This window comes from Arvicanthis niloticus, chromosome 25 (genome assembly GCF_011762505.2).
Source record: "Arvicanthis niloticus isolate mArvNil1 chromosome 25, mArvNil1.pat.X, whole genome shotgun sequence".
Classification (NCBI taxonomy): domain Eukaryota; kingdom Metazoa; phylum Chordata; class Mammalia; order Rodentia; family Muridae; genus Arvicanthis; species Arvicanthis niloticus.
In genome coordinates this window covers 2283135-2298608 of record NC_133433.1, presented here as the reverse complement: position 1 = coordinate 2298608, position 15474 = coordinate 2283135, and the positions used below count along the sequence as shown (strand labels likewise).

Below are 15474 nucleotides of genomic sequence, written 5' to 3'. Positions count from 1 at the left end.
TGGTCAATGCCCTGAAATCATGTTGGAAGGGAGAAAGAAAGGGAAAGAGGGAGGAGAAGGAAGGAAGGAAGGAAGGAAGGAAGGAAGGAAGGAAGGAAGGAAGGAAGGGAAATGAAGGACATGGGTGCTATACTAACTTTTCATTGTTATGACAAAACCCTGATCAAAGCCACTTGGGAGGAAGGGGTTTAGTTTAGCTTACAGGTTACAGTCTGATACATCCCAGGTCCACATGCACAAGAGTGGCTCTCTCCGCAGTGGGCTTGGCCCTCTCATATCATTCATTAATTAAGAAAATCCCCCAAAGATGTGCCTGGGTCAATCTGATGGAGACGGTTTCTCAGTTGAGATTCTTCTCTGATATGTCTATATTTGTGTCAAGTTAACAAAAACTGACAAGATATGAGCATGGTGGTTCATACCATATATCCCAGAATGTTGGAGATTAAAGAGTGAGTTCAAGGCCACCCTGGACTATCTAGAAAGATCCGGGCCAGCCAGGACTATATAGTGAGAACCTGTCTTAAAAACAAACTGCCGGGCGGTCGTGGCGCACACCTTTAATCCCAGCACTTGGGAGGCAGAGGCAGGTGGATTTCTGAGTTCGAGGCCAGCCTGGTCTACAGAGTGAGTTCCAGGACAGCCAGGACTACACAGAGAAACCCTGTCTCGAAAAACCAAAAACAAACAAACAAACAGGGGCTGGAGAGATAGCTCAGCAGTTAAGAGCACTTGCTGCTCTTTCAAATAACCTGTGTTCAATTCCCAGCACCTACATGTGAAGTGGAAACTTAAAAGAGTGTTTTGGAAAGTCAGTTGGATGATGTTTTGCTGGGGCAAACACATGAAGGAACATTTCATTAAAGTGGACACAGGTGTGAAAGGCTAAGGCCGACTCATGAAGAAATGTTTCAGTGAGGCAGACACAGGAGAGAAGATGTTCTGCTAAAGCAAGCACGTAAAAGGACACGTGATGAAAGATTCTTTGCTAAGGACACACATGCACTGGTCCGCCTTACATTGCATAGTTGAGCTGCATTTGTCAGGATGCCACAGAGAGAAATGCACCAAAAACCTTCTGGTGGTGCACTGCAGTTTGTTGTTGCTTCCAAAGACTTGGGCTGATTGGATGCACGTGCTGAGGCAAGGCACGCAGAGGACACGTGATGTCTGGAGGGTATAAATAGGACTCCACGGCGTGACAGAGACAGAGCTTGGCTTGCTGGTACAGCTAGGTGTGCAACGCTTGTGGGTCTCACATCTTCACTGATCTTCTCTTCCCTGAGAAAGGCACAGCTGAGAGCTTCTCTTGGTGTCCCTCCAGGTCCCTCCTGCTGACTCGAGCCAAGGCTGAGGCCTGGCTGTCTCTACTAGGTGTGTCACCGCTGTTGCTAACCAGACTCTACAGAACTGAACTGCTGGTGTATCCGTGAGGGGTTTACGAGTGCATCAAGCTGCTGCCTGCTAACCTGTGAACTGAACTGCTCATTTCCGGATGACACAGATGGGAGTTGCTCCAAAGAACCTTTCTAAACAGGTCCACTTCCCCTGTGTCCTTTCTTTTCTATTACCTCTGGTGGGTGGTGGGTTACAAGGAAGGTTAAAGCATTTAAGAACCATCAATAAAAATAGGATTGAAAAAAATGAAAGTTACACACATGGCAGCTCAAAACTGTCTGTAACTCATACCCGCACACAGACAAAATACCGATGCACATAAAATAAAAATAAGTTATAAACAAGCAAAAACTAACAAGCACAGAATGAAGAAAGTGAAGGAGGAAGGGATAGGAAAACTGTGTGTGGTGAAATACTAAAGATGGGAGGAGAAGAAGAAAGGGAGACTGGGAAGGACGGGGGGGGGGAGGGGAGGGGAGGTGGGGGGCGGGGAGGGAGAGGAGAGGAGAGGCGAGGAGACAGGAGAGGAGAGAGGAGGAGAGAGGAGGAGAGAGGAGGAGACCAGGAGACCAGGCATTTGCAAGGCAGGTACAGGGTTAGTGGAACTTTGTGTGAGCCATGTGCCACATTAACACATTGTGAGCATTTACCTCACCGGATGTTTTAGTTAGGGTTTCTATCACTGTGATAAAACACCATGACCAGCAGGCAGCTTGCAGAAGAAAAGGTTTATTTGGCTTACACTTCCATATGACTATTCATCATGAAGGAAATCAGGACAGGAACTCATAGAGAGCAGGGATCTGGAGGCAGGAGCTGATGCTGATGCAGAGGCCATGGAGGAGTGCTGCTCACTGGCTTACTCCTCGTGACTTGCTCAGCCTGCTTTCTTATAGAACCCAGGACCACCAGCCCAGGATGGTACCACCCACAATGGGATGGACCTTCCCACATCAATCACTACGTAGGAAAATGCCTTCCTTACAGGATTGCCTTCAGCCCGATATAATGGGGGCATTTTCCTAATTGAGGTTCCCAATGACTTTGGCTTGTATCAAGTTAACATAAAACTATCCAGCACACAGCACACGAACGATACAGAGCTTCATGATTCTGAACCAAATTGGTTCTTCTTACTACGTGAAGTCTTTGTTACAGGATATGTGGCCAGTGGTTCATGGCAATCTGGTCATGTGATACAAGATGAAGGAGCTAAATAACTCCTTCTACAACCTACATGCCTCTCTGCACTGTGGGGCCCACCTGCCCTTTGAAGCTCCTCTCCTGGGTGGGTCCTGACCACCGGGAGGGTAAAGACAAGGTAATGCCTCTTGGTAACCCGTGGAAACAGTATTTGGACCACAGTCAACATTTATTATCACTGACAATGAATAGTGTCGGTAGGGGTATGAGCAGATTGTGGGCACATTTGCTCCTGTTTGAGTCATTGCTCAATTTCTACAAACTCATAAGATGAACTGATGTAAGAAATCACATGGGAAGTTTCTCTTTTTTTAGCTTTTATATAATTTTTTAATGTTAACCAAATGTTTTATAAGTATGGTAATGCTCAATATCAATCAGAAGTGTAACCCAATACCCAACCTAGATATATCAACTATCTTTGACTGGCAGAGACATGTGAACATCCACTTCCATGTCCCCCCCTTTCTCTCTCTCATCACCTAGATCCTCCTTCTCCTCCTCCTCTCCTTACTCCTCCTTTTCCTCTCCGTACTCCTCCCACCTTAGCTCCTCCTACATATCACCCTTCCTGTTAAACTAAAACTTTTCTCTCAAAATACAATTAGAGCATAACTATACCAATTTGTGTCAGTAAGGTGCAAGATAGACCTAATACCCAGTTCATCATTTTGTTGAGTAACCAGAGCCTCTGTCATCTCTCCTAACTAAAAGACTTAGTTCTGAACCTGGCTTTTTTTCTTGGCTTTAGAATGAATGTCAGCTGAAAACCATCCTCTCAAATCTTTTCTCACATGAGAAGTTTCTCATCAGCCGTTCCCTTACAAATGTGAAGTATGCTCAAGGCCAGGTTGAGTTCAGAGCCTCCAGCTTACTCTGGATCTGTTAGAAAGACCTCTGCCTGCTGCTGCAGATCTGCTGTTCTCTTTGGGTGTTGTCTTTGTTAGGGTATCTATTGCCATGAAGAGTTGCCATGACCAAGGCAACTCTTATAAAAGAAAACATTTTATTGGGGCTGGCTTACAGTTTAAATACATTATCATCATTGTGGAAAACATGGCAGCATCCAGGCAGAAATGGTGATGGAGAAGGAGCTGAGAGTTCTACATCTTGATCCACAGACAGCAGAAGGGGACTAGGTTCCACACTGGGCAGAGCTTGAGCATAGGAGACCTCAAAGCCTGCCCTCACAGTGACACACTTCCTCCAACAAGGCCACACCTACTCCAACAAGGTCACACCTCCTAATAGTGCCACTCCCTATGGACCAAACATTCAAACACATGAGTCTATGGGGGCCATACCTATTTAAACCACCACGGGTGTCTCACTGGGATGCTGAGATTAGGAAAGGAAAATGGCATTCTAATCCTCAGGGCAGGAACTATGAGCAATTGTCTCTAGAATTTTTCTCTCACAATTCCTCCCCAGTGGGTCTTCAGACCTGCCACAAATGACATGACCAGGCAGAGTTGTAAGAGGCTGCCTCCCGTAAGAGTCTCCAGCAGAGGTGAACCCTGCCTGCCAGTTGTGTTAGTCACTTGCTGTAACTGTAACAAATACCCAAGAGAATTAACTTACAAAGTAGAAATGGTTGCTTTGGCTGGTGGGTTTAGTGGCCTCAGCCCATGGTCAGTTGGACTCATGGCTTTGGGGACTGTGGCTCACCAGCACATTATGGCAGGAGTACATGACAAGACTTACCGTGTAGCAAGTATGCAAAAGAAAAGAGGGGAGCTGAGCTTGGTGGCCATGTATTTAGTCCCAGCAGTGGAGAGGCAAAGGCAAGTAGATCTGTGTGAACTTGAGGGCAGACTGCTCTACAGAGTTCCAGGACAGCCAGGGCTAAGTAGAGAGGGCTCAAAGGAAAAAGGAAGGAGAAAGGGCTGCAGTTTCACATTTCCTTCAAGGGCACATCTCTAGTAACCTAAGAGTTCTCACTAGTACCTCCTAAAGGTTTTACAATCTCCAAGGAAGAATTCTGAAACATTTAACCTGGACCTTGGAAGACACTCCAGATCCAAACACACACCCTGGTGGATAGTGTAGAGTTCTTCCAATTTGAGATGACAAAGGCATCTTGTAGATGGCAACTGCTCTTGGTGCATTATTTTTTCATAATGGATGAAAGTTCTAGAAGCATATTCTGAAAGAGATTTCAAAAATAGACTCAAAAGGGCTTGTGAAATCAATTCTGCCCATCTACTTTGAGCTCTGTGGAAGCTCAAACAGCAGGGATCCAAAGTCTGCTGCACAGAGTAGCTCTGTGCGGTTCCCCAGATGTGTGTCATGAAGATGGTTCTGTCCATTAACTTATTAGGAAAGCTTTGAATCCTACGTGCAACTGCCTCATCGTTTCCCACTGTAGTCTGTCCAAATTCCAGCCCTAAAACAAAGGTCAGCCTTTTCTTAAACCCCATTATGACTGTTCTTCAACAAGCCAGATCTTCACAGGGGAATGTGTCAGGTCTAAAAGAAACTCAGGACAAACGGCTATGTTGCCTGTTAGCCATGCTGGCTTCCAGGCTTTCTAGGTATCACAAATACTGGTTGCTCTTCTGTTTTTCTTACCCCATCCCTACACTAAACTTCTTCAGCTCATGGGTTTCCTTCCCTTTCTCATCTTCTCATTCTGTTGTAACTGTCACGCCAGCTATGTGCTTTCTCACCCCCCCCTTCTATCTTTCCCCACTTGGCCTCCTCTCTCTTGCTCCTGTCTCATAGTCTCCTTAGCCTGTACTCTCTTTGTTGTCCTCTCTCACTCTTCCTGTCTCTCTCCTCTCAAGGCCCAGTTCAGTCTGCAGTCATACTTCCCTCTCTCCACTCTGAACTGTTCTAGATGCATCTGGTGGCACCATCCCAACTCTTCCCCTCAGTCATATCTTGGAGTGGTTATATCCCCAGTTTATACATCTGGTGACAAAACCTCAGTATATACAGAAAGTAATTCAAATATAGAGCGTTCCATTTGGGGCTGGAAAGATGACTCAGTGTAAACGGTACTTGCTGTTCTTGCAGAGGACCAGAATTCAGTTCCCAGCACCTATGATGGGTGGCTCACTAACATCTATAACTACAGCTTAGGGGGAGGAGAAAGTGGAGGAGGGGTCCAGAGCTGTCTTCTGGCCTCTGCAGGATGAACAGGGAACAGCAATGGATCATAGGAGGTTGGGCTTGGGTTGAAGCAGATAGCCTTAAGACAAAATTCAAGCCTATTCACAAGCCAATAAATATAGACTTAGACCTAGCTGTGCCCGGAGAACTGTGAGTCTCCAAACCTAATAGTACCTCCTGGTACAAGTAACTCACTTCCTTTTCCCAAAAATTGACTTTATTATGGACCAATAGCAAGGAATTCCATCCAGACCAGAACCAGGCCCTTGCTAGAGTGGAAGACCTGTCTCCACTTTTTAAAAAGAAATTATCTCCTTTTCCTTCTTTTTCTTTCTCTTCTTCATTAGCAATTGGTAAGTAATAAAATTTTCTAGGCCAAAGGTTTAATAAATCATAACAAATCTCCCTTCAAATGCCCTTGTTAATACTATTGAGGTAGCAGGGCATAGTGGTATAGCCTTTGATCCCCACACTTGGGAGAGAGAAACAAGTGGATTTCTGAGAGTTCAAGGCTAGCCTGGTCTACATATTGAGTTCCAGAAAAGCCAGGGCTTTGTAGAGAAGCCTTGACTTGAGAAGAAGAAAAGAAGCATTGAGGCAAAAGTTCCCTTCTGTGTTGACTAGTTTTATTTCAACTTGACACAAGCCAAAGTCACCTGAGTGGAGGGAACCACAATTAAGAAGATGCCTCCATTAGGTTGGGCTGCCAGCAAGTCTGTAGAGCATTTTCTTAATTAGTGATTGATGTGGAAGGACCCAACCATTGTGAGATGTGAGTTCAACCAAGTGAGCTCAACTCGGGGTCCCCCCAGACTTGGGAGAGTTTCATTTTAGTGGAAACAAAAGCAAACCCTGGCTGTTCAGAGCAATCATTAAAACAAAGAAGTCACCCTTTGTTTCTGAATTACAAAGAAACAAAAATAGTTAGTTGTTCACTGTGCTTTATGAGGACTATGGAAATATTACTCTCGTGGTGAAACAAAATTAAACCAATGCAATGCTAGTCTTAGTCTTTGGGAAATATATCACTAGATATTTGTGTTGCCTTTACTGCCCGAGGTATTAAATCAACAGTGTATGGCCTCCTTAGTTAGATGAGAGCAACTCAAGCTTGCAAATAGTATCTGTTCTAAGTCATTCTCTGTACCTTGATGGATTCAGCTTTCTCTTCGTGTATGTGTGTGAGTGTGTGTTTGTGAGTGTGTGGGGGGACGAGTGTATGTTCATGCACAGCGTGGAGGCTAGAGATTGATATAGACTGTCTTTATCTATCACTCTCCATCTTTTTGTTGAGGCAGGTTCTCTCACCAAACCTAGAGCTCTCTGATTTGGCAGGACTAGCTGGCCAGCAGCTCCCAAAGAGCCTACTGTCTCCGCCTCACCAAAGCTGGGATTGCTCGTGTGTTTTGCCATTACAGCTTTTTATGTGTGTATTAAGGATTGGAACTCTGAGTACTTTACCAACTGACCCATCTTCCCAGCACTCCACTAACACATACATGAGCATATGCACATGCATGCACATACACACACTTTTTATTTTATAGTTGCTTAGTTAGCTGATCTTTGACAGAACCTATCTGGTGATAAGGAAAGACATTAGCTGGTAAAAACAAATCTGATATGGTGTAGCTACTGGTAACCACAGCATATTATGAACACACAGGTAGTCAGGAGAATATTGATTGTTATGTATCCAGTTCCCCAGTAAAACCTGTCTTTAATGAAGGTCATATTAATACTGCATGATTTAATGCTCTTAGAGCCATCTCTTAAGTAATATGCATCATCCTGTCTAAAGGGCACATGGATTGCTACCATAATGCATGTTTTTGCCAAGTGGGCCATCTCTTCAGCTCTGTTTCTGGTCTTCTGTTGGTTCTGTAGTCCCTCACTGCAGGGCCTTCATGTGCATTGCTCTGGCCATCCCTGTCTCTACATCTCTCATCCTACTCTGTATCCTGGCACCCACAGCTAGATAGCCTGGAAGTTAGGGCTTGTGTGTTACCCTGCATTTCTAATGGTACAACCTTTTCCTGTGTGCTGTAGCCCTCACAACTCTGAAGAAACATCTTTCAAAGTGACTTCACCTTTAAGTGTCCCTGAGCCACTATTGTAGAATCACCTGCTCCTTCCTCAGCCATTGGGTCCCTTGGTATTGCCCCTTCCACTAACGCAGAGCTTTCCCCTGCCTCACTTCCACAGCTATGCTTTGAGACTTTGCATGGAAGAGATGGTATTTTTACCGCACCATATATCACTTATAATCATGATTAGTGTAATTTTTCTTTTTAGAGCATATTTATTTTTATTTTATGTGCATTGGTGTTCTGCTTGAGTGCATGTCTATGTGAGGGTGTCAGATCTTAGAATTACAGACAGCTGTGAGCTGCCATATGGATTTGAACCCAGGTCCTCTGGGAGAGCAGTTCAGTTCTCTTTATTAAGCGAGACATCCCTCCAGCCCCATTTTTCTATAAATTTATTTTATTAATTGAATGATTATTATTTATTGTTATTCACTTCAGTTATTTGATATTCAATTATTATTAAGTTTAACTGAATATAATAAATGAATTGAATTTTTCATAAATTAATTTTTCTCTCAACCTCTTTTTTAATACACATATACGTATGTCCCATGTATGATGAAAGGAGAAGAATGAGAAGGTGTGTCACCATGGCTGCTTTTACTTACCATCGAGGCTCTGTGCCCAGCGGTTGACGGCAGAGGTGATGGGCTGTTTTCCCCGTGTGGAAAATTCAAGCAGGAGCTATTCAGAGACCTTGAGCTTCCTGAGTCACTATGTGGTTGTCCCTTTTCTGACAGCAACCTCGATAGAAAGCTGGCCTTGCGACTACCTGGGCCTAATCTGTCTGTCCAAACCCCACTCTCTCTAGCACTGCCATCACTGCCTTGTAAGTGACTCTGACGATCTGTGAGAGGTTTCCCTGAAACTTCTGGGCCCTGGGATCGCTCCCAGGTTTCTAACGCAGATGATGGACAGTGTTGAGAAGCCGTCATTGTACCGAACCAGGACTGAGACATTGCATTCTTGGGGCCAAAGACAGAGTGGCATGATTGCTGTCCGGGGTGCTGAATTCTGGCACTGCGGTCATGTGGACATGGGCTATGGACATGGAGCTGTCCACTGTTGTCAACTTTCTCAGCCCAGTCTCTTTTGCCACAGGAAACATCTACCTCCAGTTGCCTGGGATGTGGAATTTGCCACATACTTTTAGACCTTGGTATATTGACTCGGATGACTTGCTGTTTATTGTTGGCTTGAAGCAGTGAGGTTCTTTCAGGTAAAGAAGAACAAACCATACACTGCTGGGCCCCTGAGTAGTTTGTTGAATGGAATGGAGGGTCTCTCTCACTCTCAGTGTTCCCACTGCTGGATTTGCCATCGAGTGCCCTCATGATTTTCCTGATGCCGAGGTGAAATATCTCCAGGATATTGAGTAACAAGGAGATGGCTGCAATGCTGTGCATGAAGAGCATGAAAATGGTCTTCTCTGTGGGCCTGGATACAAAGCAGTCCACTGCATTGGGGCAAGGGGGCTGGGTGCACTTGTAAACGGGATGCATTTGAAACCCATAGAGAATATATTGGCCTACCATGAACCCCACTTCAAGCACAGATCTGGTCAAGATGTGTAAGACATACGTGCGCAGCAGACATCCTTTCAGAGGGACTTTATGAATCCTCTTCTGCTCCTCGAGTCTCCTCAGCTCCCTCTCTACCCTTTGTTGCTCCTCCAAGTCAAGCTCTGGATTCTCCATCTGGGCTCTGAGGTATAACTTCTTCTTCTGCCTTTGCTTCTCAAAGTCCCTGAGTCTATAAAGTGCATGGCCCATATACACCAAAGAAGGGGAAGACACAAAGATGATCTGCAAAACCCAGAATCTGATCAAAGAGATGGGGAAAGCATCATCATAACAGATATTGTTGCAACCAGGCTGCTGGGTGTTGCAGGCAAAGGAGGACTGTTCGTCATCCCAGACATCCTCAGCAGCAACACCCAGGACCAGCATTCGGAAGATGAAGAGGATAGTCAGCCAGATTTTCCCCACTATAGTGGAGTGGGAATGGACTTCCTCTAGGATGCCACCCAATAAATTCCAATCTCCCATGGTTAGGAATTCACATCTGAAATATACAGACAACAAGGAGGTTAATAAAACTGAGGGATGTCACTTTAAAAGGTGCATGCTCATAAATAGCACAGATCCTTTGCTTAAGTCCACAACACAACTGTGGGGAGCCGACAGAAGGCGGCTATCATCCTTGCAGCCATCTTGAGCCGCCATATACCCTGACAAGAGGCTTGATTACAGTAGCCTACAACAGCTGAGCACACTCTGATAACATCTTGTTTTAGATACCCAGGATTTTCCCTTGGGTGTGTGAGACTTAAAGGTGTGTGACTTAGAGATCAGATTTAGAGACAAGACCTAAGGGCATAATTTAAAGGCGTGACTTAGAGGTGTGGTTTAGAAGTGAGACATATAAAAGGTGAGAGGCAGACAGAAGAAAGTATTACTATTAAGTATTAGGCACAAGACAGTAGGCACTTGAGACAGACAACTTGGATTAGACACTTGGATTAGGCACTTAGCACTTGGAGAAAAAACTTGGAACTGGGAAAGAGACTAGCAACTGGAACTAGGATTAGGTGCTAGGAACTAGGGACTTGGAGAGAAGAGACTGAAGAATAAACGGGATTGAATCACACTCTGGTCTCCATTCTTCGCGTCCGTCCTCACTCTCTCTCTTGCTGAACCCTGACCCTCGGACTGGAGCAGCTTGGGGCAGTGCAGGCTCTAACAATTTAGCCCCCAATGCTTCTGGCAGTGCGGGTTCCAACATTGACAGAGCAGTCCGTGACATTTTGGCCCCCAATGTGGGGCAGCTCTGGCCACAACACACAACAACTCCTGATACAGACTTCATACTTGAAGAAACTGAAGGCCAGGCGGTGGTGGCACACGCCTTTAATCCCAGCACTTGGGAGGCAGAGGCAGGCGGATTTCTGAGTTTGAGGCCAGCCTGGTCTACAGAGTGAGTTCCAGGACAGCCAGGCCTATACAGAGAAACCCTGTCTCGAAAAACAAAAAAAACAAAAAAAACAAAAAAAAAAGAAACTGAAATTTTCCAATTTTGTTCAGTTTCTGAACAAAACACTAACCGCCTATCATCTGACTCAGTTTACTTCTTATCCTTTTCTCTGCCACATGCAGTTAGTTCTCTTTCATGCTAGGATACCCATTAGTTTCTATATTTGTAAAATGTATTCAATGGTCTTGCTTACTTTTCTATTCATTTGAGAGGCCCATTTATCTCACATCTAGAATGATCTTAAGATTCAAATACTCTAGATCTTCTCTACGCAGGCCAACCGCCACTTACTTTCCCCTTTCCTAAGCTTCCACAATCATACATGCAGCATTCAGCCTAGAAGAATTTTATGATGTTTTCATTTTCTGTCTCACTTCCTGAAAAGGTGCACCCCCTGCAAGTAGAGTCTCTCCATGGTATCTGGGTCTACACAGAAAGAATCAATATGTTCCCTTGAGTCTTTCACTGAATTAATTATCAACAGGGAAAACAAAGTAGGGTCTCCTCATATACCACACATGGCTATCATTGTAAGATAAAGTACACATAAAGAGAAATCAACCAAGGAAATCCTTGGAAATTGTTTCAGGTCAAGGTATTGGTAATGTTTAGGCAGACACAAAAACAGTGCCACTAAGACACATCTGGAAAGCAAGTCTTCATGGAATTTTTTCTTGGTTTTTCAAGACAGAGTTTCTCTGCATAACAGCCCCAGCTGTCCTGGAATTCACTTTGTATAGCAGACTGGTCTCAAACTCATAGAGATTTGCCTGCCTCTGTGACCCAAGTGCTAGAATTAAAGGGCTATGCCACCATGTCTTGTGTCTTTATGGAATTCTTGCAAACTTGGAAAAGTTAATATAAACTGTTTCTCTAGAAAGCTTGGAGTCTAGGAAAGAATCAAGGCATAAGTGTCATACACAAGTTACTTTGTTTATCCCAGAAGAATTGTTTTTTGAGGTTCAGTTAGGTCAAAACACTCTTAGGGTTTCTGTGGCTGCTATGAAAACACCACGACCAAGAAGCAAGTTGGGAAGGAAAGGGTTTGTTTACTCAGCTTATACTTCCAGATCATAGCTCATCATTGGAAAATGTCAGGACCGGAACGCAACCAGAAATGGAACCTGGAGGCAGGAGCTGATGCAAAAGCCATGGAGCGTGCTGCTTACTGGCCTGTTATTCATGGCTTGCCCAGCCTGCTTTCTTATAGAACGGAGAACTACCAGCCCTGGAATGAAACCATCCACAGTGGACTGGGCCCTCCCCCATATCAATCACTAACCAAACGCCTTACAACCAAATCTCTTTTTTTTTTGTTTGTTCGTTTGTTTTTGAGACAGGGTTTCTCTGTATAACCTTGGCTATCCTGGAACTCACTCTGTAGACCAGGCTGGCCTTGAACTCAGAAATCCACCTGCCTCTGCCTCCCAAGTGCTGGGATTAAAGGCGTGCACCACCACTGCCTGGCCTTAGAACCAAATCTTATGGAGGAATTTTTACAATTAAGTTTCCCTCCCTTCAGAGAGCTCTAGTTCGTGTGTCAAATTGACACAAGACTAGCCAGCACAGTAGTCTCAAGATTTCTAATATGTGGAGGGCTTTCAGATATGAAAATCATAGGAGAAATAGAATTAACTTAAAGTAGACAATTGTAAGGAACAAACAAAAGAAATGTATTCTAAGTACTACCAATTTACTTTCAGACTCCATTTAGTCATAAGAAGAAACTAAATTCAAGGTCCCAAGCCTTAGGGGAGCTAGGGACTGCCCAATAGCAAAACAGCATGTTGTAAACAGTTGTCTGAATCCACCCATCTCAAGGACAACTTCTCCATCTTGCTGGCAGGATCAAACAAGTTCAAGTTCCCAGGCCTAGGAATGAACATCTATTCCACTTCTCCAAGTGTTTTCTTAAACAAAGTAAAGAATATAGAAATTGCTGTTATCTAAACCAAGGTACATAGATTATCAAAATATATATCCAGTTGCCTGTTATGCCCTAATTGACTATGCACAGCTTGCCCACTCCTTTGCCCCCTTATCATTCTAAAATTCCAGCCCAGGGTCCAGGAGGGAACCTGGCTGCAAAAGCAGAATTAAAGACCCAGAAGCCAGGTGCCCTGGATACAGCCCAGTCTCTAACAGAAACTGCCTTGCTTAACCCAGCTTAACCTGTAATGTCAAACTACAACTGGATAACACAGCAGCTCCCCCTTGCTTTGTGTTCCCATCCTTTAAACATGTGCAATCTCCCTTCTGGGAAGCAGTTTAGATCCTGAACTGGCCACCTCCCTGACCCCTTAGAAAACAAAGCTTTCATTTTCAAGTCTCTGTCTCTGAAGTGAGCTTTCTCAGCTTCCACCCTGAAGTCAGCAACAATGGCATAATTTTTAACTTTTACATTCATTTCTCCAATAATTTCTGAAGTTTCACCTCTACCTAGGCATTATCTCAGAAGCCACAAACTCAACCACAGTCATGGTGTATCTGAGGTGTGGGACACACACACATTGGAGTTTCACCTGAAAACCCAACAGGAGTTGGAAACTCATTATTATTCCTCATGTAAATTAATCCATAGGTCATCATAAGACTTTGAATCTCCAAATAAAATTAAAATGCCATAAATATACACATATATGCATGAGTACGTAAGAGATATATGATATATGATATGAGTATACATATGTGTATATATGAGTGTATATATATGTGCCCATATATATATATACATATATGTATATATATGTGTGTGTGTATATATGTATATTGTGTGTATGAACATGGGAAGGAGTATAGATACAGGAAGAATTATAAGGAAGAAGAGGCAGAAAATAGGTAAAACAGATTTCTAAGAAATTGTGACTGGGGCTGGAAAGATGGCTTTGGTTATGGTTATGATTGGAATGGTTATGATTTCCGCACCCACATGGTAGATCACAAGCATCCATAACTCCAGCTTCAAGAGATCCAACTCTCTCTTCTGACCACTGCATGTACCAAGCATGGAAGCGATGCACAGACATACATCCAAGCAAAACATTAATACGCATAAAATAAACCTTTTTTAATAAAAGAAAATACGATTTTATAAAAACATTTATGTAGACTGTTTCATACATACCTATGAAGAAAATTTTAAATAAAATTGTCTTGGTTAGGGTTTCTATTGCTGCAATAAAACACCATGATCAAAGCACAAGTTGAGGAAAAAAGGTATCATCTGGCTCACACTTCCATTGCCACTGTCCATCATCAAAGGAAGTCAGAACTCAGACAGGGTAGGAACCTGGAGGCAGGAGCTGGTATAGAGGCCATGGAGGGGTGCTGCTTAGTGGCTTTCTTCCCATGCCTTGCTCAGTCTGCTCTCTTATAGAACCCAAGACCACCAGTCCAGTGATGGCCCCACTCATAATAAGCTGTGCCCTCTCCATCCAATCACTAATTAAGAAAATGCCTTACAGGCCTGCCTACAACCTGATCTTATGGAGGGACTCTCTTACTTAAGGTTCCCTTCTCTCAGATGACCCCAGCTTGGGTCAAGTTGACATAAAATTATTCAGCTCAAGAACTGAGAAAGTAGATGTTTCTCATAATTTGAGGATCTTTGTTTTGAGACATAGTCTCACTATACAGCTCAGACCGGCCACAAAAAATCTCTCCAGCCTTAACTTCCCAAGGCTAGGCTTTCAGGCGTGAGCCGCAGCACAAAGCCTACCTCACAAAACTTGGAAAAAATAATGAGGACTTTAAATATTTTTATTCTATATATTCATGAGTTATTTGAAATGTAAAAAAGAGTGTAGAAAAATTTAAATGTATTTATATTAATTTAAATATAATTTAAGATATATATATATCAGTCATTCAAGTAATAATTTCTTAAGCTTGATCCTATCTAAGTCAAGGTGCTTTTTGCATAATTATTCTTCTAAAAATGTATAAAATATTCGGTTTTATTTTTAGTCTCTATTTTGGCATCCTAAAATATATATGCTTAATTTTGTCCCTGTTTATTTTAAGTGTGGAAATTGTTTTTAAATAGCAAAGAAAATTTTTCTGAAGTTCCTAAGAAATCACGATAAACTGACAGCAGTGTGGAAAAACAAGGTCACGTACAAAAGTTGTTCTAAGAAGTTGTTCTAAGTTCCCTAAAAAGAACTTTTTAGTGACTACGGCTGACTACAGACCCTTCAACCATTCGGGCTTGTTTTATTAACAGATGCTAACTTAGCATCTCCCGTTTAATAAGTTAACAGCAGAACTTGATTTTAGATTGTTTCTTTCTATCGCAAGAGGGATCTCTTACACATTTCTCATAATCGGCACAGCCTGCCCATTTATCACTTACCTTACAGTTAGACCAGAAAAGTCCACTTGAATTTGCAGAACCTTCAAGTCGCACCATGTGTGGCTGATTAACAGCACAGCTGCTTCCGCTGCCGATTGCTGGTATAAAGGCTCTGGTCAGGTGGCTGTGGGGCTTTAATTCAAAATGAACACAGCAGTCTCGATCAATGTAGCCTAACCTAGTTGCCACTCCCATCCCCCAGTTATAACTGTCCATTGCTAATTTGCCATTTTCTTGTAGTATTTGTTTAGTTGATACCATGTTAGGACACCTTCTGGTAGAACC

The 15474-nt window shown here is 43.4% G+C and overlaps 1 protein-coding gene across 1 annotated transcript; it reads right to left on the bottom strand.

Moving 5' to 3' along the window:
• Positions 1 to 8332: 8332 nt before the first annotated feature.
• On the bottom strand, positions 8333 to 15270 carry Gja10 (gap junction protein alpha 10). The gene is made up of 2 exons (XM_076924033.1): positions 15190 to 15270; positions 8333 to 9869 (listed from the first exon to the last, which is right to left on the bottom strand). The coding sequence occupies exon 2, from the start codon at positions 9851 to 9853 to the stop codon at positions 8333 to 8335; it is 1521 nt and encodes a 506-aa protein (XP_076780148.1). The 5' UTR covers positions 9854 to 9869; positions 15190 to 15270.
• Positions 15271 to 15474: the final 204 nt, after the last annotated feature.